General features: G+C 37.5%; 1 protein-coding gene across 4 annotated transcripts; it reads right to left on the bottom strand.

Moving 5' to 3' along the window:
• Positions 1-534: 534 nt before the first annotated feature.
• Positions 535-22,638, bottom strand: LOC121237691 (transportin MOS14-like). Of its 4 annotated transcripts, XM_041134538.1 has the most exons (27): positions 22,382-22,638; positions 20,476-20,553; positions 20,231-20,293; positions 20,028-20,075; positions 19,720-19,866; positions 17,516-17,647; positions 17,345-17,385; positions 16,022-16,113; positions 15,750-15,877; positions 14,890-14,965; positions 14,611-14,731; positions 14,440-14,539; positions 12,824-12,905; positions 12,036-12,118; positions 5,970-6,089; positions 5,341-5,392; positions 4,908-5,063; positions 3,661-3,784; positions 3,489-3,570; positions 3,320-3,408; positions 3,150-3,224; positions 2,998-3,052; positions 1,841-1,960; positions 1,661-1,753; positions 1,428-1,573; positions 1,156-1,333; positions 535-841 (listed from the first exon to the last, which is right to left on the bottom strand). In XM_041134538.1, exons 1-27 carry the CDS (start codon positions 22,502-22,504, stop codon positions 560-562), a joined length of 2,886 nt encoding a protein of 961 aa, XP_040990472.1. In that variant the 5' UTR covers positions 22,505-22,638; the 3' UTR covers positions 535-559. The 4 variants fall into 4 exon arrangements, with proteins under 4 accessions (XP_040990472.1, XP_040990473.1, XP_040990475.1 ...); XM_041134539.1 differs by lacking the exon at positions 20,231-20,293; XM_041134541.1 differs by lacking the exon at positions 22,382-22,638 and having other exon boundaries at positions 20,028-20,125.
• Positions 22,639-22,922: the final 284 nt, after the last annotated feature.

Here is a 22,922-nt window from a genome sequence, read left to right as displayed (position 1 = left end):
TTGGCATTGTGCATACTTACATTTGTTGTTCAAAATTCATATATCGTATAAGGAATATTAAACAAGAAAATTAAGATCAAATATGCCATTAATTGTTTGTAGCATAATTAAAGCACGTCAGTCCTAATAATGCAATTAAATCGTTCGAGTAAACGTCGAGTTCCGCCCAATCTAATAGAAGAAACTATCACCACTAGACTGCATTTTTCAAATATAGTAAAAGCCAAAAGGATAAAACACCTAAAAACTTGCCTATTTCTTCTCTCTGTTCTACAAAAAATGGTGAAGACAAGACAAGAGAAACCACTCTATGATCTCAACGTCAGTAGAGACACAAGGTTGCTCCTCCCAACCCAATAGGAAGAGACATGGATTCTCCTTTTAAACTTGGAGAATGACAATTAAAACACAACATAAAATTAAACAAAATAAATAAAGAATATAATTAACAGCTGATACATGGCCAAAGCAACATATGACTAACAGAGGCCTAAGCAAAATGGCCTTTATATATATATATATATATATATATATATATCACTTGATAATAAATAATATACTATGATGATACAGGGCTCAAATTCAACTCAAGAGGTCTCAGAGCACCTTGAACAATCTCCTGAACAGTTCGGTTACGCCGGCAAACTTCTGACATTTCTTCAATCGGAAGAGTAAGACTATTAATATCAAATCCAGAAGCTGCATCAGACAATGCTTTCAAAAATCTTGACCGCTCTACCTCTGTGACAGCCGTCAATGGAATCAGAGAAACACTCTCCTTGGCCCACACCACTGCCAGTGCCCCATATGCACGAGTTAATGACAGTAGCGTGTAAGTTACCTGGGGGAAGAAAGCAGGGGCTGTAAATTTTCAAAACTTAATGAAGTGAATGAATATGGTTAATCATGTGCATGCACATATTATATAGAGTAATGCTACATACAGTTTGTCAGTCGTGGAGTGCGCAATCGCCGTGCAGTTACTTTGAAAAAGTGGGGTCTACTATTAAAAAATTAAATTTTTTTTTTCATAAAGGTCCAGTAGTTATTCACTTTTTGCAAAGTGATTACGTGGCGCTTGAACACTCACGATTGCAACTATCATTTCTCTATGATATAACAGCTCAAGAATTTGATAAAGAAAACTAGCAGTACCATTTCTAATCGAGAACTAGGTAGGGCCCCTGTTAAAGAGGCAATCAAAATTCTGGTGATGCTGGCCCCTCGAGGAATAACCACAGAGTTCCTGATAGGTATGTATTGCTCTCCCTTGCTAGAGTTGGTAATATCAAAGATATCCGATAAGAATGTCAATATGGAATTAGAGGCCTCTCTGCAAGTGGGAGCAAAAAAGTAAGACGACATGAAATCAGTGTTAGTCACTGATAATTTTGGGGGGCAGAAAGAGAGAGAGAGAGAGGCTAAACCTATGCTGTACTGTGATCCCAATCATAGAGCAGTCTACTAATGATGGAAATACTTCAGATGGCATAAATAACTGTGGACAATAACGAATGCACCTCGATGCTAACAAAAAACAATCATCTGCTATATCTGGTCTGGTAGTAAATTCCTGTAGAAATATTGAAATAGGAACAAGCATCAACAAATGTAAAGGTAGATCTCACGAATGGAAGATCAAATGCATAGGAAGCAGTACCTGAATATTTGTGAGAAGACTTGTTGTGTGGAGGAAGAGTGATTCGATCAAATTTTTTAAATAGGTTGCACAAGATGAGTCCGAACCAAATATCTGCAGCCACAGATGCACACTCCACTCAAATACTAAGATAAAAAAAAAATAAAGAATTATCTAGCATTTTATGAACAGAATCTGTACCTTTATAACTTCACTGGAGAGATAAAGAAAGCAAGGCTGGTGATACTGTTTATATAGGCCTTGAATCTCTTCTAACATAGCTCCAATTGTCATTCCCATGAACCTTCCAGAAGTTCTTACCTATGAAAATTTAAGTTCTTTATGCAATCACTAGTAGTTACAAGAAATTGCCAATCTCAGGATGTACATCATGCTAAGAATAACAGTATATTAGGCCCAACAATCAAATGACCTTTAACAATGTTATCCTAAAAAATCACAAAACACAATATATATAATAAATATATATATAGGGGAAGAATAAAGTGAAAAAAACGAAAAAAAGAGTGAAAACTCGAAGCGGACAAAAGGATAAATTGGCATAAACAAGCCTCACTCATCATCATAAAGAAACTAGATCAATATAGATTCCTTGACTTCAAAACTCATGTTTTCATCTAGGGAAGAGGTAAATCGTAGGCTTGGACACTTGCATGTGTAAAAAGAGTGGGTAAGTGTTGATCTCCCACATCACTATGAGGTGGCTAGGGAGTTATGGGTTTCGAATACAGCACTTTTAGGATTGTGTGGTTCATGCCCAAGCCGGTGAAGTTGGCTTATTGGCAGAGCCTGTTTGGAAGTTGTAGAAATACAGGTGTTTGGAGGATGGTTCCTTTGTGCTTAATGTGGTGTATTTGGCAGAAACGTAATGCCCACACATTTGAAGATCGTGAGAGGATGGTGACAGGGTTCAAAGCCTTAGATCATGAGAGGATGGCTGCACAAATAGGTCTCAGCTTTCTAGATTTCTAGAATTTTAGTTCTTTTTCTTCTCATTAATTGGGTGTATTCTTTTGTATACTTCCTATGTACCAGAGTTTGTGCAGCTCTGCACTTTCAATCAATAAGATCACACTACTACAAATAAAACTACCAGCCCGATTGTAAGTGAACTACATAGTTCACGCATCAGAACAAACCTATACATGGGTGTTGATATGCATGAAGATAGGAAGTGGTAGGATACTATAATAACATGGCGCAAACCAGTGGGTTCTCTACACCATTATGCCTTTATTTTCTATTCTGAATTTAACCAGTATAATCTAATGTTTTCAGGATTGATTTATAGATTTCATCAAGCAATCATAGGAAATAGCATGGTTCAGAAAACTCACAGCATATTTGCAAGCTCGGCAAAGAGACTCCATTGTTCGAATGTCCCAAGCACGACTAAACCAGACTCATTAAAACATCAATTAGAGAAGGAGAAACCCAGGTACACGCATGGGAGCTTATCTCGGCTAAGAAACAGTTAACAACTACTTACAGATCAAAGATGGCTTTAAAGATTGGCCAAAGCCTTTGAATTGCATCTGCTACTGCTTCAGGGTGTTTTACATATCTGAAATTTGTTTCAAAACTTGCTTTCAGAAGCATGTTGACAACATAACCAGATTAAGAGAAATAAAGCAAATAACAAAAGGATTTCGCTCACACCTAAAGATGTATGCAAATCGATCAATATGAACAGTTAACTCACGAGCAGTTTTCTTGTTTAATATCTCTGGACCTTGACTTACTGCTTCCTGGTTGTTCACATTATTAAAGTGGATAGATCATCCTCAAAATAAGTTTTGAATATGAATCCAATGGAAATAAAACCAACCTGTAAAGGAGTAACGACTGGCAAGCATAATGCCTCCAGGGCCCTCTTAGCATTTTCAGGAGGAAGTTCTGTGATTACCATACTGCAAAAAGATATCAAGAAAGTTCAGAATAACTGCTCAATGGAGGATCTATTTCACCAAGCAATATCTCTGAAGGAAGCAACAATTTACCTCAGGGCTTCAACTAGATGCAGTGAGTCCTCAGCAGAGACTTTAAAACTACCTTCTCCACTAACTGCCCTATGGTATATGTGGAAGAGACCATCTAAATACCCACAAAGCTTTCGCCGGCAATCTACATTTAATTGTTATTAGAGAACAAGAAACAACATTCAATGTGCAATGCAGTGTGCCAAAGGAGTGCAGTGAGAAAGAACTGATTAGTGTCTTACCAAAAGCATTATCAAAGGTGTATGTTGAAAGGGGAAAGTCAAAACCACAAGAAGCATATTTGAATAAAAAATTAATATCAAGCAATCACACGAGAAAAAAAAAAAAAGCCGATGGCCCTTGGACCAAATGGCATTTCCTCCTACCATTACTAATCTGTGGAAGGGAAGGTTACTAGTTTAATTCCTTGTGGTGCATAGGCTGTAAATTACATATAAGAGGGAGGGAGAGAATACATAATAAATAGAAGAGGAGCCAACCAAGACCACATGGAAGATAATTTAACTTTAGAGTACTGGACTTTGCACAAGATTTTTTTCTTCATTTCAATCAGAGCATGTCCTCGTATGACTTCCAAAAAAGAAAAACAAGAACATCAGAAGTCATGAATCTGTACAAATTTTCTTTATCTACTTCACAAGAGACTTTCAAACCTCAAGGGGGAAGCTCAAGTAGCAAGCCAAGCTTCAATAAGCACCTGGGAAGCTCAAGTAGCAAGCCAAGCTTCAATAAGCACCTTGCATAGTGTGTCAAAACTTTGAAACCCTACTCGTGCAACAATCCTTTGAGACCACCCATATGACGTGGCATGGTAATTGCCAGGTGTGTGTGGGACAAAGGGACTACACGTGCCCAATGAATCAATCTGGACAGGTAGCTTCGGATACCCTTGTCAGAAGAAAAAAATAACATGATAATTTCAGCCCACACACTAGGCATTCCTAATTTCTGGAGTATGCGTGGAGGACAGTCCCACCAACATATCCTAGGAGCTAATATTCAATAGACTTGAAGATCCAGAAATCTATCTAAAATTTGGTAATAAGGATTCGAATGCGCTGAGTAAATGTATATAGAACAATTACATAATCATTAAGTTAAAAACAAGACATTGTGCCACTCATTTAGATATGTGAAATTACTGAACACCGTAATTGTTGAAATCCAAGCAAACTTTTCAGAGAATGCTTGTAAAAGGGAACACAGAAATCAGGTCAAATAGACATTTCACAAGAAAGATTCCTCACCATCACAGATGTGTTTGAATGCCAAAGCTGCCGCTGCTGCAGAGTCTTCAGATGTACCCATACCACTCATGAGGATATCGATCAGTGAAGCCAGCACAGATAGTCCATTTGATGCAGAATCAAGCCATTTTGAGTATGCTCCAATAGTTAAGCACACTGAGTTTATTTTCCATAAGTATAGGATGAGCATCAATTTTAAATGATGGAATATAGATATCATTTACTGTGAAAAAAATAGAAATCTCCATTTGACATGCAATTGCCTTGGCAAGCAGCCAGGTGAAGCAAAGCTTTTGGACAAGAAAACCTTTTCTACCTTTAGTAGAGATGGTTCACCATCTCCACCCATGGTAAGACATTACTGCTGTTGGGCAAAGGTGGTGGGGGGGGGGAGGCAGGCGAGGAGGCTAACAGCCTATCAAAGAAATATTACCGGTCTGAAGTAGTTGGGGTTGTTGAGGAAGTTTGGGAAGCAAACTCATAACCTGTATGTACCAAACACACAAAACAAAAAATTTATGCTCTTAAGAGTTTTATACCAATAGATATTGTCAACCAAAAAAAAAAAAAAAAAAACAAAGGCCTCCTCACTTAATATTTTTTTTTTTGATAAGTAAAAAGAATTTTTATTAGAAACGAATGTATAGGCGAAGCCCAAGTACACAGGATAATAATTAAATTTTTGTCTACGAAATACACTGCGTAGGAAAATTAGTTGCGCAGGATAATACAGTTGTCTATATTTTAGTTTTGGTGACATTATAGAAGTTTTACCTAGAAGTTTTGGTGACATTATAGAAGTTTTGGTGAAAGTGCCCACTTAAGCACCATGCTCTGCTAGAGTTTTAAACTCTTCTTCTTCTCATTTCTCCACTAGAAGTTTTACCTAGGTAAAGTGTCAAAACCTATGTTTACTATATCCCTTACCCAGGCTTCACTCTCCATCCAAAACACAGGAAAGCTTTACTCTTTCCCTCTTTTTGAGTCTCTGTATCTTTTTCCCTACCAAATGCTGGCTTGAAAACAAAGTAGAAGATAAGAGGAATTTGAATGACATTATACCTGAGGCATCACTTCAGCTTCAACGATTGAAACATAATTTGATATAGCTCGAATGCAAAACAAAGCAGCCTCTGCTGGGCGCCATTCATTTTTTTCACCATTTCCACAAGAAGATACAGCCTTAAATCAAACACAGATTGTGAATATACCATATGAACAGATATCTCACAAAAAGATCTTCAAACAACAAAAAAGTACAGTATCCTAAAAAGTTAGGAAGATTCTCAAAGTTCCTACAAAACACAGATCCACAACCCACCATTTTTTAGGGAAATACTGAGGAAAAAGTCAAGACAAACGAATATATTTTTCCTCTGCCTTCTCTGAGACTGAAGGATTGGCAAATGGGCACAAAATTTTGAAATTCTTATCCCTTTTCTCTACCTTATATTGAGAATGTGTTTGCCCAAATAAAATATTTTCTCAAACATATTGGAGCAATATCGCTTTCAGCCTACAGTGCTTTTTAATAAGTACACAATCAGCATACAGTGCAAATTATGACAACACCAATTTCATATATCCTATGAAGTTCATAAACTAAGATTTAACTTTTCAAATCAGTTAAGAAGTTTATGCAATTAAGATCTTCTGATTACTTATCATAAGATTGAAAAATTAGAATTAAAATGTTCCAAGAATTAAAGCATTTTTTCTCTTCGTACACCCAAAACTACGATGATGAAAAGTGATAATTTTTCTTTCTAGGACGTTTTGGTGCTTGCAACGGTGAGATTGTGATTTGAGTTTAAAGTGTAAATGGGTCATTCGAAACTTGTTGTAATCGAATCAAAGGTGTTTGAGGTATTAAGGGATGGTAGATATGTGCTTTTAATTGAGAGAGGTTGCAAAGTTGTGAAAGATATAAGCTTGGTTAGCCACGGCATGATGGTTCACTAAAGCTCTAAAGGATTGTTTGAAGGCTGGGAGTAAGGAGTTCTATACCACTCATTGGGAAGGATACAAGGGTTTCATTGCGCAGCAATGCTCTAACTCCCGAGGTTGTTATATGGCACTGGTGGAGTATGGCGGGGGTGGTCGTCGGAGCTTCATCTTTATACCAGAGGATAGGGATGGTAAGGAATAGAGGAAGCTGGAGGAGGTTTTGAGAGAAGCTAGAAGAAAAGGTGGACCTGATCGTCCATCACAACCAGTGATGACGGTAGCTCAACCTCAACCTCATACTCGGTCGTATTGGGAGGCACTCCAACAACCCCAACGAGAACGTGTCAGAGTGGGAGCTAGCTCTGACACATTGGCATGCCCAAGAGGAGCTATAGGTTTGCAAAGGACAGGTAGTGCCATTGTTTCTGTAGGTGCCCAGAGTCTGGAGGAAGGTGGCAGGGGTCCTGTCGGTCTGAATGAGGAAATGGAGCATCGTGTTTTGTATGAGATGAAGAGCCAGTTGGGTGAAATGCAAGACAAAATCAATTGGCTTATATGGTGCATTGAGGAGAAAAAAGGGGTGGACATGGGCTTGGGCTTGGGCCTGGGCTGTGGTTTGAGTGAAGGAAACATCAAGGGCACTTCAGGTTGTCATGTACAAATGAGCTAGGTACAACTCAGTGGGCCTCAGCCTATGAACCTGACTAAAGAGAAGGAAAAATAGGGCTAGGCCTAGGCATTGGGCTCTAGCCCATGGGTAAGCAAGGATCCAACCAACAGGTGGGCCTTGTTTAGAGGAGACGGAAGTCGAGTGAAGTAGGCCCATCGGCGAGTGGGTACCAACCACGGTCGCCGGAGAAGACCCAGGTGGTCTTCTCGACAACAATGGAACCACCGACGGGTGCTACGCTGCTCCTGGTGAAGACCCAGGTTGTATTCTCAAAGCATAGGGGTGCGGGATCTAGCACCATCCTTGCCCCTCTCGTCACCAATGTGCTGGGATCAGCACAAACCAGCTCCACGGAGGCAGCTGGTGTTGCTATTGTGGTTACCTTGCCGATCAAACTACCAACGGGAAAATTTTTAGAAGAGGGGGGTACGAGATTGGCGAGTCCGTGGTTGAAGTGGTGCGATCGAAGGGTGGGCAGCCACATATCGTGTCTTCAGAGGCCATTGCCCTTACCACCGGTGTCCTAACACCAGAAAATGAAGGAGTGGGCTCTCAGGGCAGTCACATGGAGATGGACGACAGTGTTGGCCTGACCATGGCATCCAGTCATGGTCCCAATTCTTCTGCTAAGGATCTGAGAAAGAAGGAGCTTTCTGGGGGAGTGTCAGATGGATAGAACTTGCAATTGGTTCTTTGTGATGGAGAGTGCACTAATGGGGGAATTGCTAAACCAACCCCATTATGCACGCTCCCACCCAAATCAAACTCAGAGAGGTTTATATCAGAGTGGGTACTTAAGAAGGTTGAGGATATACAAACTTGTATTGGGATTTCTAGTGTAGGCTTTGAAGAGTAGTTTAGGGCCCTTCTTGTAGCCATTGAAGATGGTCGATCGAAGTCAGCCACAAAGAGAGATAGGGAACTCAAAAGGCTCAAATGTACCATTAATTATGAAGTGAATGAGGGGAGTGGCGGAAGGGATAGATTGAAAGGGAGGGGTGCTCTTTTTGTTAATGAAACCTAAGATACTTTCTTGGAACGTGCAGTGGCTTAATGATCACAACAAGTGCATTCACATAAAATCTTATTACAAACGTGGAAGATTGATGTTTTATGTTTTCAAGAAACCAAATTGCGTGTTACTGATAGAAGAATCATTCGTAGTTTGTGGGGATGTTCTTTTGTGAGTTGGTCTTATTTGGCTTCTCTGGGAGCTTCAAGTGGCATTCTTTTAATGTGGGAGGGATAAAAGAGTGGTGGAGGTGGTTGAGGAGTGTATTGAGAACTACTCGGTCGCTAGTTTATTTAAAAAAGTTGAAAATGGGTCAAAGTGGACTTTTGTAGACACCTATGGGCCAAACAAGGATAAAGATAGGAGAAGGCTATGGGAGGAGTTGGCGGGTTTATATTATTTATGGGATGTGCCGTGGTGTATGGGTGGAGACTTCAATATTACCCGTTTTCCTAGTGAGCGATCGGAGATTTATTGCAACTCCTTGGCCATGGAGGAGTTTTCGGAGTTCATGTTTGATTTGGATTCATGGGTCTCTCTTGTCGGGGGCGAGTTCACGTGGTCCAATAGTCGGGTTTGGTTGAGGCTGGATAGGTTTCTCGTTTCTCCTTCGTGGGAGGCTCACTTTCCGGAACTGTGCCAGAAGCGTCTACCCCTAGTTTGTTCAGATCACTTTCCTATTCTATTAGATTGTGAAGGCATTCAAGGAGGACGCCAATATTTCAAGTTTGAAAATATGTGGCTAGTTGCTGATGGCTTTACAGAGAAGGTGAGATCTTGATGGTCTTCTTATCAGTTCACAGGCACTCCTAGTTTCATTCTTGCGGGAAAACTTAAAGTTTTGAAGCAAGACTAACTCGTTTGGAGAGTGAGATGAGATGATAATTTTCTGAATAGTAGTAAGATAGTTTACGAATAGTAGTGAGATAGTTTGAGTTGAGTATTTTTTGAGTTTTGATAAATGAGAGAGAAAAAGTTGAATAAAAAAATATTATAAAATTAAAATATTGTTAGAATATTAGTTTTATAATATTATTTTTGTTTGGAGATTTGAAAAAGTTGAATTGTTTTTTATTTTTTATTTGAAAGTTTGGGAATGTAATGATTAGTTTGAAAAAGTTGTAATGATTTGTTTGAAAATTTTGTATTTAAATTATGTTTGGAAATGAGATGGGATAAGATGAGATTGAGAATTTTGGGATGAGATTATTTTCAAACAAGCCCTAAAGAAGTGGAATCTAGAAGTTTTTGGAAATGTTGACAATTAGAAGACTTCCAGGTATGTGGCAAATTCTTGATTTGGTTCTTATAGCTAATGAGTGTCTGGATATTAGGTTGAGGGGAGTTCCAGGTATTCTGTGCATGCTTGACATGAAAAAAGCTTATGAACATGTGAACTGGGAATTACTTTTCAACTTATTCTGGAGGTGTGGCTTTGGAGATAAATGGATCTCATGGATTCGGCATTGTGTTACTCCCACTCGCTTCTCGGTGCTAGTTAATGGCACCCCTGCTGGTTTTTTCAACAGTTCCTGTGGTTTCAGGCAAGAGGATCCATTGTCTCCTTTTCTCTTTGTTATTGTCATGGAGGCACTTGGTTGAATGGTGAAGGCTACTGTTGGGGAGGTTTCTTATCTGGATTCTTGATGGGAAATGGTACCAACGACTCTATTATAATTTCGCATCTCCTTTTCGCAGATGAATTTCACATCTCCTTTTCGCAGATGATACTCTTCTCTTTTGTGAGGTCGATCATGGCCAAATTCAAGCCTTAAGGGCACTCTTGTTACACTTTGAAGCTGTGTCGGGTCTTAAGGTGAACCTTGGTAAGTCCGAGATGGTTTTGGTGGGGCCCGTGCCTAGCATCACTAGCTTGGTGTGCCTATGAAATATTTGGGTCTTCGTTGGGGGCGACATTTAAGGCTAGAGCTATTTGGGATGGGGTTATAGAAAAAGTTGAGAAAATGTTCGCCGGCTAGAAGCGGATGTATTTATCAAAAGGGGGTAGACTCACATTAATTTTGAATACTTTATCTAATCTCCCCACCTATTTTTTATCTCTATTTCCTTTGCCTGCAGGGGTGGCTAATAAGATCGAGACCACCTATTTTTTATCTCTATTTCCTTTGCCTGCAGGGGTGGCTAATAAGATCGAGAAGCTATTTAGGGTTTTTTTGTGGGGTGAAGTGGGGGAAGAAGCAAAAATCTATCTTGTTAATTGGAATAAAATTTGCTCTCCTATCTCGAATGGTGGCTTGGGGGTGCGCAATTTGAGGGCATTCAATAAAACTCTATTGGGGAAATGATTGTGGAGATATCACTTGGAGGGGGATGCGCTTTGGAAGGAAGTTATTGATCGCCGGGGGAGGGGGGGGGGGGGTTGGTGTTCCAATGAAGTGAGGGGGGGTATGACTTGGGTTTATGGAAATTTATTAGGAGGGGCTAGCAGATTTCGAAACTCAAATCTGTTTTGTGGCAGGTGAGGGTTCCAGAATCAGGTTTTGGCATGATGTTTGGTGTGGTGATAGCACTCTTGCTAGGGTTTTTCCAACTCTCTATCGCATTGCGATTAGCAGGGATGCTTCTGTAGCAGATCTGATTGCATTTTCTCATGGTTCTCACCAGTGGAATGTCCTCTTTAATAGGGATATTCATGATTGGGAATTGAATACTGTTTCAGAATTCTTTAGCTTGATATACTCCGTGGGAGGTATAACGGCACAGGGGGACAGGATGCAGTGGAGGCCTAATGGTAGTAAGAAATTTACAATGAGGCCGTATTACAAATTATTGGCACTACGTGGTAATTTTCTTTTTCCGTGGAAGAGTATTTAGAGGTCATGCATGCCCTCCAAAGTAGCTTTTTTTGTATGGACTGCTTCTCTTGGGCATAGGCATATTTTGACCACGGACAATTTGAGTAAGAGGGGGCTCATTGTGATGGATTGGTGCTATTTGTGCAAAAAGCATGGCGAATCAGTGGACCATTTATTATTGTGAAGTTATAAGAGTGCTATGGGATGAGATACTTAGAAGAGTGGGTTTAGCTTGGATAATGCCATTGAGGGTAGTGGATTTACTAACTTGTTGGAAAAGGATTCAAGGCTGTTCCCAAGTGGCGGCGGTATGGAAGATGATTTCGTTATGCATTATGTGGTGTACTTGGTTGGAAAGGAATACACAGTGCTTCGAAGATAGGGAACGTATAACAGCAGAGCTTCAGAAATTTTTTTTACACACTTTATTGCTTTGGTTTTAAGCTATTGTGCTTAATGGAAACAATGTTCACAACTTTCTGGTTTTAATTTCTGGCTCCTAGAATGTATTTATGTGCTCTCTTGTATACTTCTTGTGTATAAGGGTTTTGCCTATTTCATTCATATCAATAAAATTTACCTCTTACTTATCAAAAAAGGTTGAAAAATAAAACTAAGATCTGCTGATATATTTCTAAAACACTAGAGAATATCATTCCAGCAATAGACAAAAGTATACCCACCTCTACAAGCTTCTTGTAAAGGATTTGTAGAGTTGCATCACCACCTAAAACTGATGCTGCATCAATCAAGACATCCGCAACAGCTACCAACATCACAGGTTCAATTAGCATTATGCTAAAGAAACAGATAAACAATCACTTGGCTGAAGAGAATGACATGAAGGCAAACAAACCCAACTACTTGGAAGTTTCAATTCTAAAAATATGAGAAAATAACATTTTCATGATAGAATTTATTTGACTGGGATTTCTTTAGGTTGCCAAAGGATAACTGCCAGGATATTCTTCTACTAAGGAAATTCATAGAAAGGAAAATATACAAATAAATCAGCAAAATAGCATTGAGGAGCTACAGATGTGTAAAATTAACCACCATATTAGTTATTAGTTAGTATAAGGATGCAAAAGATGTGACTCCAATCAACTAGGATCTTTTGTACTTTATAAGATGTTTCATCATGAGCTAAAGTAAAGAGCATTAGTTCTGTGCCAATTGTCTGCCATTCTCTCTCTAATAATTGTCTTAATGGTACTAACGATTTTCTTCATAGTATAAACCTCTTCATTGGTTCAGCAACCACAAGATCCTGGTTTACATTTTCTAGAAGATTCTCCCCATGGAAGGCAACAATGGTAAGCTAAAAATAGCCCTTGCCAAATTCTTTGCATGCTACCATAAGCAGGTCAAAATAAGAAATATTTTAAACCGCATGAGTGGAATATATGGACTTTTTGAATTAGTAAAGGATAATAAACAAAAAGCAGAATACCATAAAGATGATCATTACCATATCTAGTCTGTTTAAATTCTTTGCGGTCCTCATGTGAGAGGTTAAGATAATCTTGGGGATATTGGACTCGAAAGCCAACCTGTGGAGAGATACCGTAGCTCTCTTAAACTCTTATTGGAAATAAGAAAAACACTCATAATATAATACTTGTGTCTTCAGCACATTTACAGGTCGAGTTGAGATTTTCACAAAAACTTGCAATGAAAAAATGTCTCAAACTGGTACTCCATTGTTCATGAGGAATCATTTCATGGCAAAAGCAAAAGTTGAATAAGCAGCAAATAGCAAATCCAACGAATGTATGTGCTTCTCTGTGCCAAGTTGCCGGAGGCATCTCATTATGCTAAACAATAAGATTGACAATAACTTTACTCTCAAATTATTAAGACAATCCCCAGATTATGGAGTTAAAGGTTTGTATGGTGTCGGTCTTTGGAAAAACATTAGGAGGGGCTGGGGGAAGTTCCCGCTTTAATAGATTTGAGGTCGGAGACAATTCTAGGATAAAGTTCTTGTCTGACATGTGGTTATGGTGTGGTGACAAGGCTCTTCAGGTAGTTTATGCAGGAGTTTTTCGTTTTGCTCATTGTGAGGAAACTTTGGTGGCAGATTATTTACATCTGTCTGAGGATAGTTACCAGTAGGATGTTGAATTTATTTGACTGGGTATAGGAGAAAGGGATTATTATTTCGTTATATGATTTACTTTATTCTATGCAGTTGAGAAGGCAGTGAGGACTGACTATGCTGGGTTCCATCCAAGAGGATAGAGTATCAAGTCAGATCATTCTATTGTGTTCTTTTCATGGCAGTATTCTCTTCCCTTAGAAACAAATTTGGAGGAATGAGACTCCATTAAGATGACTTTCTTTGGTTGGACAGTGGCTCTTGGGAATAACCTTATGGATATCCTAGAAGTACAAATTGCACCCATAGATAGGTGTTGTATGTGCAAGAATGGGGAGAAAATTGATCATCTCTTGCTTCCCTGTGAGGTAGCTAGTGCACTTTGGAACACTATTTTTGCCTTGTTTGGACTCAGTTGGGTTATGCCATGTAGAGTTGTATATCTCTTGGCTTGTTTGTAAAGGAAAGTTTGCTAGCCCTGAGAGAGATACTTTATCGAAGTTGATTCTGTTGTGCCTAATGTGGTGCTTATGGAGTGAAAGGAACAATCAGAACCCTGAGATTTGTGAGAGGATGGCAGAAGTCAAGGATCTCTTCTCTTATACCAATGGATGGCAGCTCACTTTTGTTTTTTGATTTCTAGTTTTCAAGATTTGTTTTTATGATCAGGTATTTATCTTTATATCCCCTGTGCACATCAATAACAGTCTTTTGATTATCAATAAAATCTTGACTTCACTTTTTTATCTAAAAAAGGTCAAATTAAAGTATAAACTTGTTCATCAAAACAATAACAGCAATGCAATGCAATATACGCGAAATCCTCCACCCAAATAGCTGAAATGCCTAAATAAAGATAATAACCAAATCCATAAAAGGAAATGAAAGATCACATTTTAGATAAAACAATACCGAGACAACACATGGTATAAATCACCATGCTCTACAAGAGTTTTCATGTCTGACTTCTTGATACAAAGACTCACCAGGGATACAAGTGACTCATAAGAGTGAATAAAAGCATCCTGCCTCCGCTTTCTCTCGGCTTCAATGGATGCTTCATCACCAAATGGTAAATGAGAATCCCTGACAGATGGCAATGCTATATTCAATATATTGTTTTAAGCACAACCCAGTAACATGCTATAGAACGGTACCTTTTGGTCAAGATCACCTGAAGACTGTGCCAGAAGTTAAATGACATTGAAGCGATATAATATTCTGGGTGTGAAGCAACTTCTAATAATGCATTTACTATCAACATTGACTCGTCAGAACCTGGAGAAAAGAAATAATCAACCAGATAGAAGATCTATTAGATAGAAAACAACTGATGAAATCCGGATTGCAACACTCAAAGTACTTTACACCATTAGAGGCAAAAAGCATTTATAAGTTTCTGAGAAAGGGTTTCAATCAATTTTGGATACGAATACCAGTGGCAATCAGTTCAACATAAGAATCGCCCATGTCAGCAAATAATCGAGCAATGGCCTTCACATCCTCTTCATCCTAAAAGCAAAAATGAAGAAAAAAATATTAACTACCCTTTATACACCAACTTTTCAAAATTGCAATTACTTCTTATGAGAATCTGAGGTTGGGTTTGGATAGACAGTTCAGATGAGATGAGATGTTTTGAATAGTAGTTGAATAAAATATTGTTAGATATAATTTTTTAGTATTATTTTTATTTTGGGATTTGAAAATGTTGAATTGTTTATTATATTTTTGTCTGAGAATTTGGAAAAGTTGTAATGATGAGATGAGATGAGAAGGTTTGTGCATCCAAACAGAGCCTGAATGTACATAATTGTTTCAAACCTTTTTACGGAAACAAAAACAGTCTTGAAACATTTATTCTGTTTTCATTTTCATTTCGGAGAGAATTTATGGATGCCTAATATCATATGCAGTAGTATCATTTCCAATATCTTCCATGATAACCATGCTAACTCCTTTCATATTTAGCCAAAATCCCAGACACCAAAAACAACTTGTCTATACCAATGCACTGTTAATCATGATTCAAGTTGGGAGAGAATACGGTAACTAAAAAATTAAGGAGTAAGACAAACATATCAGAATCTCTCCATTAAAAAGATAAACACTCAAATGCAGGTATGCCTATGTCGAGGTGACGTTTCAACCCAAGAATTATTACTCAGATTAAAGAGGGAAAGAAAAGATACCTTTTTGACATTATAACCACAGTAGTACTGTTCTTATAAACATGCCCATTAGGCTATTATACGGGTGTAGAAAAGCAAACATTAAAACCCTCATAATGCAATACCTTTGAAGAATCTTTAAGATGTGCCTTCAGACTCATCACTTGAGGTACAACTATTTGAATCAAGGGCATATGTAAAGCAACATCACTAGCGCTCCCTGCCGCCGTGTAGTGTATTAATTCAGAAATGACTGCAAAGAAGAAAGGGTATAATTAGAAAAAAAAAAAAAAAATCTCTGATTCCGAGGGAATAACTATCTAAAATTAATACAAAAAAAAAGGAACTTCTCCAATACAGTTCCCCAAGAAATATTAGCTTTTCCCAACTGTAATACCATTTACAGCTGCCTCTGAAAGAAACTCAGAATTCAAGCTTGAAAGAGCTGTAAGCACCAGGGGGTGAGAAGCAAGCACAGATCCATGAATCCTGAAACAAGCACAAGAGTCACTTGTCATGTCATCAACCATCTCCGCAAAACTCAGTTTGCTGCCTAAAAATGGAACATCAAGGACACTTAATTTGCCAAGTGGAGTTATAGTTAGTCAAATAAGATACATGATGCACAGTATCATGATGCATAAATGTGAGCATACAGCATGTACAAATACATACAACTTTTCAATAGGACCAAAATCAACAAAGCCTTTTCCCCAACTGTTTTAACAACGCATAAAAAATATGATGTTTTAGAATCCATAATCATCTTCAGCTCATTTCCTTTTCCATTCTCCTCAAGTCTACCCTTAAGGCTCACAAATCCTCACATTTCTCTCTAACAAAATACTAAATCGGAGACAAGGCCATGACTTCTGAAGTCTCAATCCAATTTCCAATAAGTAAAAGCTCAAAATACTCTCTATGTTTTATTCTATCACATAATGATAACCTAGTTCAACTCTACAGTCCACACTTCTTTGTCAAGTAATGATTAATTCTCAGATTGCAGCGATATGGAAGATGGTCTCAATATGTCTATGGTGGTGTATTTGGAGGGAGAGAAACAAAAGAAGCTTTGAAGTTCAAGGGCGGTCCATGGATGGGCTTAGGCATTTCTTTTTCAATACTTTAATCGGTTGTAATTGATTTCAATGGCATGAACTTTCATAAATTTCTAGTTTCACTAAACTAGCATGCTTAGGCGATGCTCTTGTATGTCTTTTATACTTGGGCTCTTTCCTATTCTCATGATCAATAAAATTTTGTTTATCGAAAAAACAAAAAATGATTAAGGCCTCATTCAAAGCCAATATCAGAAGATCCATACGATAAGGAAACTTCCAATAAAGTTTAAAGGGACCGGTCCCTACTTCAGAACGTATAAGTCAACAACAATGGAGCCGTGCTTGGAAGTTCTTTGAGAACAAGTCACTAAATGGCATTACAATCAATATATATTAGATACTTTCCTCTCATCTATCACACAGCTAAATGGACTCTAGCCTAACAAACAGAACAATTTCAAGCGAACTGTGCTTTCCCAGGTGGAGGATCTGGATTTGTCAAACACCCCATAACTCCAGAAATTGAAAACTCCAACTCTATTCTCTTATGCTTACTGTTTCCAACCACACCACTTATGATGAACAATGCACAACAAAATAATTCAACAAAATAATATTTTGTCACAAACTTTGTCTCATAAATATCAGGTGCATACCCATGCTTCAGTCGAAGCCAAGATGCAAATGCCTCAAGAACCTGACAAGTCAATAGGTAGAAATGACCCAAAGCCACTCAGTAAACCAGCAAAAGTGTGCACAATTTATGTCCCACACATTAACATAGGCTAAATAATTAAATAGTTCATAACAAGAACAAAATATCTCACCTGCTCCTTTAGTTCATTAATACTCAAACAAGCTGTCAATACACTTAAAGCTACCTCCATTTGAGAAATGAGCTCTTTTTCAAATTGACGCCGTCTTTCTGGACGAGCTGCTATCTTGTAGTTATATACTTCCTGATTGCAAGAACAAAACAGGAAGTGAATCCATAGAGGCAGCAAAATTATTACCTTCTAATAAGGTATATAATATGAATATTTTCATTTAATAAGTTAAGCTTTATTAATGATCAAAAGAGCTGTTGCCCTAGTACATAGAATGTATACATTAGATATACCTAACAAGAAAAACATAAATAAGGAAAAAATCCTGATTACCAGAAATAGGAAAACTGATATGAGCAATTATCCAATGATACAAGGTTTTAAACATAATTACCATTTATTCCAATGTAAAAGAAAAGTATGGGTTTATTATTACACTTTCATGTAATTCGAAATGGAAATATGACAAAACATCATCCAGCAAAGACGCAAAGAGTGTTAGAAAGGGCAACAGTATCCTTTCATATAGACAATGCCAACACTCATACTATCTACAGTCCAGACTACTCGGCTTTAAAAAAAAGGAATTTAAACTTTTCTTTTCATGGGTGAATCTGAACTTCGAATGGAAGCAAGATATACATGAATTATCACAATGGTCTAAGGAGATGATTTTTGGTTTATGCCCAATTTAAATATCATGTTTGGCCAGAACATTCAAGCCCACTTCTCAAATGTCTTCATGGTTCTAAAGTTTTCAAGATATACCTCACACTTAATGATTTTTTCCAAGAAAGATTTTGTAAAAGATGGCATCTAAAGATAAAAATAAAAAAGACAGACAATTTTTTCTTAATGTATACCTCCAGTGATTCGAATATTGGATTAAATGCAATTTTACAGACATGCTATCTGTTAAAGACTGCAGGAATTCATGCTCCATCCGCAGAAGTGGACAATTCTACCAATAATACATTATCACATAAATATCACCTTTTGTCCATTGTCTAACCAAGCACATTCTACTTGGTCAAGAGCAAGATTCCAAGGACAAGATTCTCCTCATTTAATTTTTAAACAAACAACATTAATAATCTTCTATTTCTAGATAGGTGTCTCTCTTGTATACATCTTGTACTAGGATTACACCTTTTACTCTTTTTAATGAAAATTAGAAAGGATGGAAGATTTTTCTAAGACATGCACGTATTGAGGTGGGTGACGGTTCTCGAGTCAATTTTGGCATAACAAATGGTGCAGTGAACAAAGCCTCAAAGACACATTCCCTGCCATGTTTGAGCTTGTACAGACGAAGGATGCCACAATAGTTAATCTCTTGGTCTTCTCTAGTGGCTCCCCTCAATGGAATGTAGATTTCATCAAGGTCGCACAAGATTGGGAGTTGGAGGTTATCACCAAGTTCTTTGCTTTATTGTATTCCATGAGAGTGACCGAGGGAACCACAAACAAGATCAGTTAGAGCCCTTCCAAGAAAGGTAGACTCAAGAGTCAAATCATTCTGCCAAGTTCTAACTAGTCACGGCAAGAACACTTCTCCATGGAGGAATATATGGAAGATGAAAGCTCCCCTGAAAGCAGCCTTTTTTATTTGGACAGCCTCCTTAGGCAAGATTCTTACTATAGAAAATTTGAGGGATCATCGTGTAATGGTGTTGGATTGGTGTTACATGTGCAAGAAGAATGGGGCAATCAATAGATCACCTACTTCTACATTGTGAGGTGGTCATGACCATGTAGGATGATTTTTTTGCAGGAATTGGAATATCATGGGTCATGCCTCGTAGATTGATGGATTTTCTGGCAAGCCAGAGAGGCCTCCAAGGCAATACCCAAGTGGCAGGAATCTAGAAGATGGCCCCTATGTGTATATGTTGGTGCATTTGGCGGGAGAGAAATGATAGAATCTTCGAGGATCGTGAGAGGACAATGGATGAGCTAAAAGTTTTCTTTTTAAAAACCTTTTTCTTATGGGCAGGGGTCATTCGTTTTAATGGGCTAAATGTTCATAATTTTCTATTTTCAGTTGTAAACTCTAGTTAGGTACTTCTCATGTATACATACTATGTACTTGGGCTATGCCTTCTTTTCTTATGAATAAAACTTCTTGATTACCTATAAAAAAATGAAATTACTTCTCAAAAAATGCTGAACAGACCACAAATGTAAATTCTCTTATAATATACCTCAGGAAGAACTGTAAGTAGCTCCAAGAATCCAGGTATGTATTCTGGATGAGAGTTCATCTCATCTCTAAGCCAATTCACAATACCACCATCTCCCCAATCCTCTGCAGGAACATATACAGCCAAGGCAGCCACTGCAATGCTAATCTATAGAGCAAGCCAATACAGCACACACATATATATTATAAGTAAAATAAAGTTCTATTAAAGCAAAAACTAGGCATAGCCCAAGTAATACAGCATAATACTCTCTTGATTTCATAATATTGCAGGATAAGTGTACATGAAAAGGAAGATTCCAATAATACCTGAGTTCTAACTTTAGGAGGCCCTCTGTGAAATTTTTTTAGTAATGTCTGCATTCAAAATTCATGCATCAAATCTTACAAATTATAGAGCATCATCTCTGCATGCGTGAGAATTATTGCTTATATTCAGATAGGAAATAAGACCTTTTCTCAATAGACTAAAATGACCAGAAGCAAATAGAAGATACAAATCAGGTACTCACATTTAAGGAAACACATAATGGGCCAAAAGCTTCAGAAGGTAGTTCTTCAAAATCCCTTTGTACCTGGATCAGACACAAAGTGCATGACAACTCATGCTAAACGAGGCTTTCATTGTTTAGCATTTCACATGTGTACATACCTGGATGTGCCTTGTGCGTGTTTTAATGAGTTTTATTACTTATCCAAAAGGAAAGAAAAAAAAGAGCATAAATTAATGGTAAAATTCTCAAGTGCGTATGTTTACCTTGGTTCTAAGGGTCTGAGAACAAAAGATTAAGGTTTCAAGATTGCTAGAGGCATCATGAAGCAAATTATCAGCAACCTAAATGAAAGCAAAATGTTAATTTATCTAAAATGCAACATATTATGACCTTTGAGGAAAAGTCATGGAACAAGATAAATAACAATATAAAAAATACTAACAGAGCGGAAAAATATGTAAAAAGCATATAATATAAATGGAACCACCACACAAAAGCATCAGTAAATAACTGCACAGACTGAACTTTGAATATTTTTTTTTATAAGTAATAAGAAATTTATTAATGCAAGTAGATAGGCATATCCCAAGTACATAGGAAGTACACAAGCGGAAACACCTAAATACAAGCTATGAAACTAGGAACTAGCAAAGTCTAAAAAGGAAACATTTAAAGAATCCCCATTCAGTAGACTGAACTTTGAATATGAAGGCTAGTAACAATTAAATAACATGAAATCCTGCATAAAATTTACCATTAGGGAAAGAAACCAAAGATTTATAAAATTTCAATTGAAGTGAATGCCATGGTACCCTTCACTTGTTAAGAAAAGGGGAGGACTTTCTTTACCAACCAGCCCAAACAAAAGAGATTAGCCACTTGATTTATCGATTGATTCAATGGAAGTAGGTGTGGCCTGGGGTGCCATAAACTGCTAGCTCTGACCATTTAAGTTCTTTCCACGCATACATTTAAAAAAAAAAAATCCTTACATCTTGTCCAGGAAACAGAGGACACTGCTATCAGAAACAGGAAGCTCACAAGAGAAGTTCAGAGAGTATGAGATTAAAAAAAAGGTTAAATGCTTGAAATATATTAAGTCCATAGCATTTTTCAGCTTAGCATAATGGTTGCAGCAGAAGAATGAGGTTCAGCTTTCAATAGACTTCAAAGGAATTTGATTCTAATAACTCACAATGTATATGATATTTTACGAAGTTGTAAACCTTTTACGTTCAATAATGAAACCATATGTAGTACCCAAAAATGAGCCAAGCCTAGCCCTAGCCCCAGCACAAGGCATTGATTGTGAGCATGAGCCCTCAATCTAAAGCCCAATTTGAAGCAGGCAAAGCTAGGCTCTTTTTCGGTGCAGTTCTACACCAACATTTATAAACAAACAAATCAATTGAAATTTAATGCTTAAGGTGTAGAGCAGAACATACTTTTCTGTTAGTTTTAGAGTTAACTAAGAATTAAAAATCTTCTTCTCCAAGAAAGTAACACAGAGTGTACAAGAATAGAACTTACAGGCCTGAACCCTAATCTCGATTACCACAACTGGCAACCTACGACAGATGAATGACCACAAACACTTTCAAGTTGGCGCACGAAATTTAAAAAAAAAAAAAAAATGCAGTGTTAAATTATACTGTCTATTTCCCTCATCCGTTCTAGGCTCAGAAGATGTAAAGATTTCCTCTAGAAGATTTCTTCCAGTTGGAACTAAAATTGGGATTTCAAACATGTACATTATCTTTCTTTCTTTTTTCTCTCAGCAAACAGACATCATACGACTGAATTCCAGTGTACAAATGACCTTTGCGCACTTCGCAACATGATTATATCATTCAAACTTATCGACTTCTTTTCATCTTCTCAGCAACCAAACAGAACACACGTAGCTTCCCTTATCAGACATAAATCAACATGTATATACGCATACACACCCACACAGTGAACCGCTACTCAGTTAAAACACGCCAATCATGTCACCAAAACCTTCCATATCTCACGCAGATAAATCAAACATTAAAAAAAAAAAAAAAAAAAAAAAAAAAAAAAAAAAAACACACACACACACACACTTGACACAAATCGAATCCGCAAACTTCCAATTCCAACGGAAATATTAGAATCGGAGAAGCAAACGGTGGGATAGCGAAGTACCTGCCAGGCGTCGAGGGTGCGCTGAAAATCTTGGAGCCAGCGATCGGCTTGCATACGAACCGTATCGTCGGGGTGATGGTACAGTGCATTTAGGGCTTCTTTCACAGTGTTCTGGAGCTCCATGAACTAGAATTCTGAGTATTGGGTAGCAATTCAATCCTCTGTCTCTCTCTTTATTGGAAGCTGTTTTGGCGCCCGGTCGGGACGAAAAAAATGGGGTTTTGATTCTTGAAGACGACGATCAGGCCAGTGCTTAATTATTAATGTGCTGGTGTAAAGATAATTTTTACAATGTAATAATTTGATTTTTAAAATTTAAATTTTAAACTTTATTTTTTAATACAATGAATTATGTGTAGTGAAAAGATTTTTAAATAAAATTATTTTTTTGTTATAAAGAGTCAAGACAAGCTTTTTATTTTTATTTTTAAGATTGTTTTTGTGTTTTAATTTAGGTGAGATTTAGATATTGAATTAAAATGAAATTTAAAAGTAAAATAAAATATTGTTAGTAGCGAGGGGAAGAACAATATGCATCAAT

This window comes from Juglans microcarpa x Juglans regia, chromosome 6S (assembly GCF_004785595.1).
Source record: "Juglans microcarpa x Juglans regia isolate MS1-56 chromosome 6S, Jm3101_v1.0, whole genome shotgun sequence".
NCBI classification, from domain to species: Eukaryota; Viridiplantae; Streptophyta; class Magnoliopsida; order Fagales; family Juglandaceae; genus Juglans; species Juglans microcarpa x Juglans regia.
The sequence above is the reverse complement of the archived record's forward strand: the minus strand, read 5'-3'. Positions and strand labels throughout refer to the sequence as shown.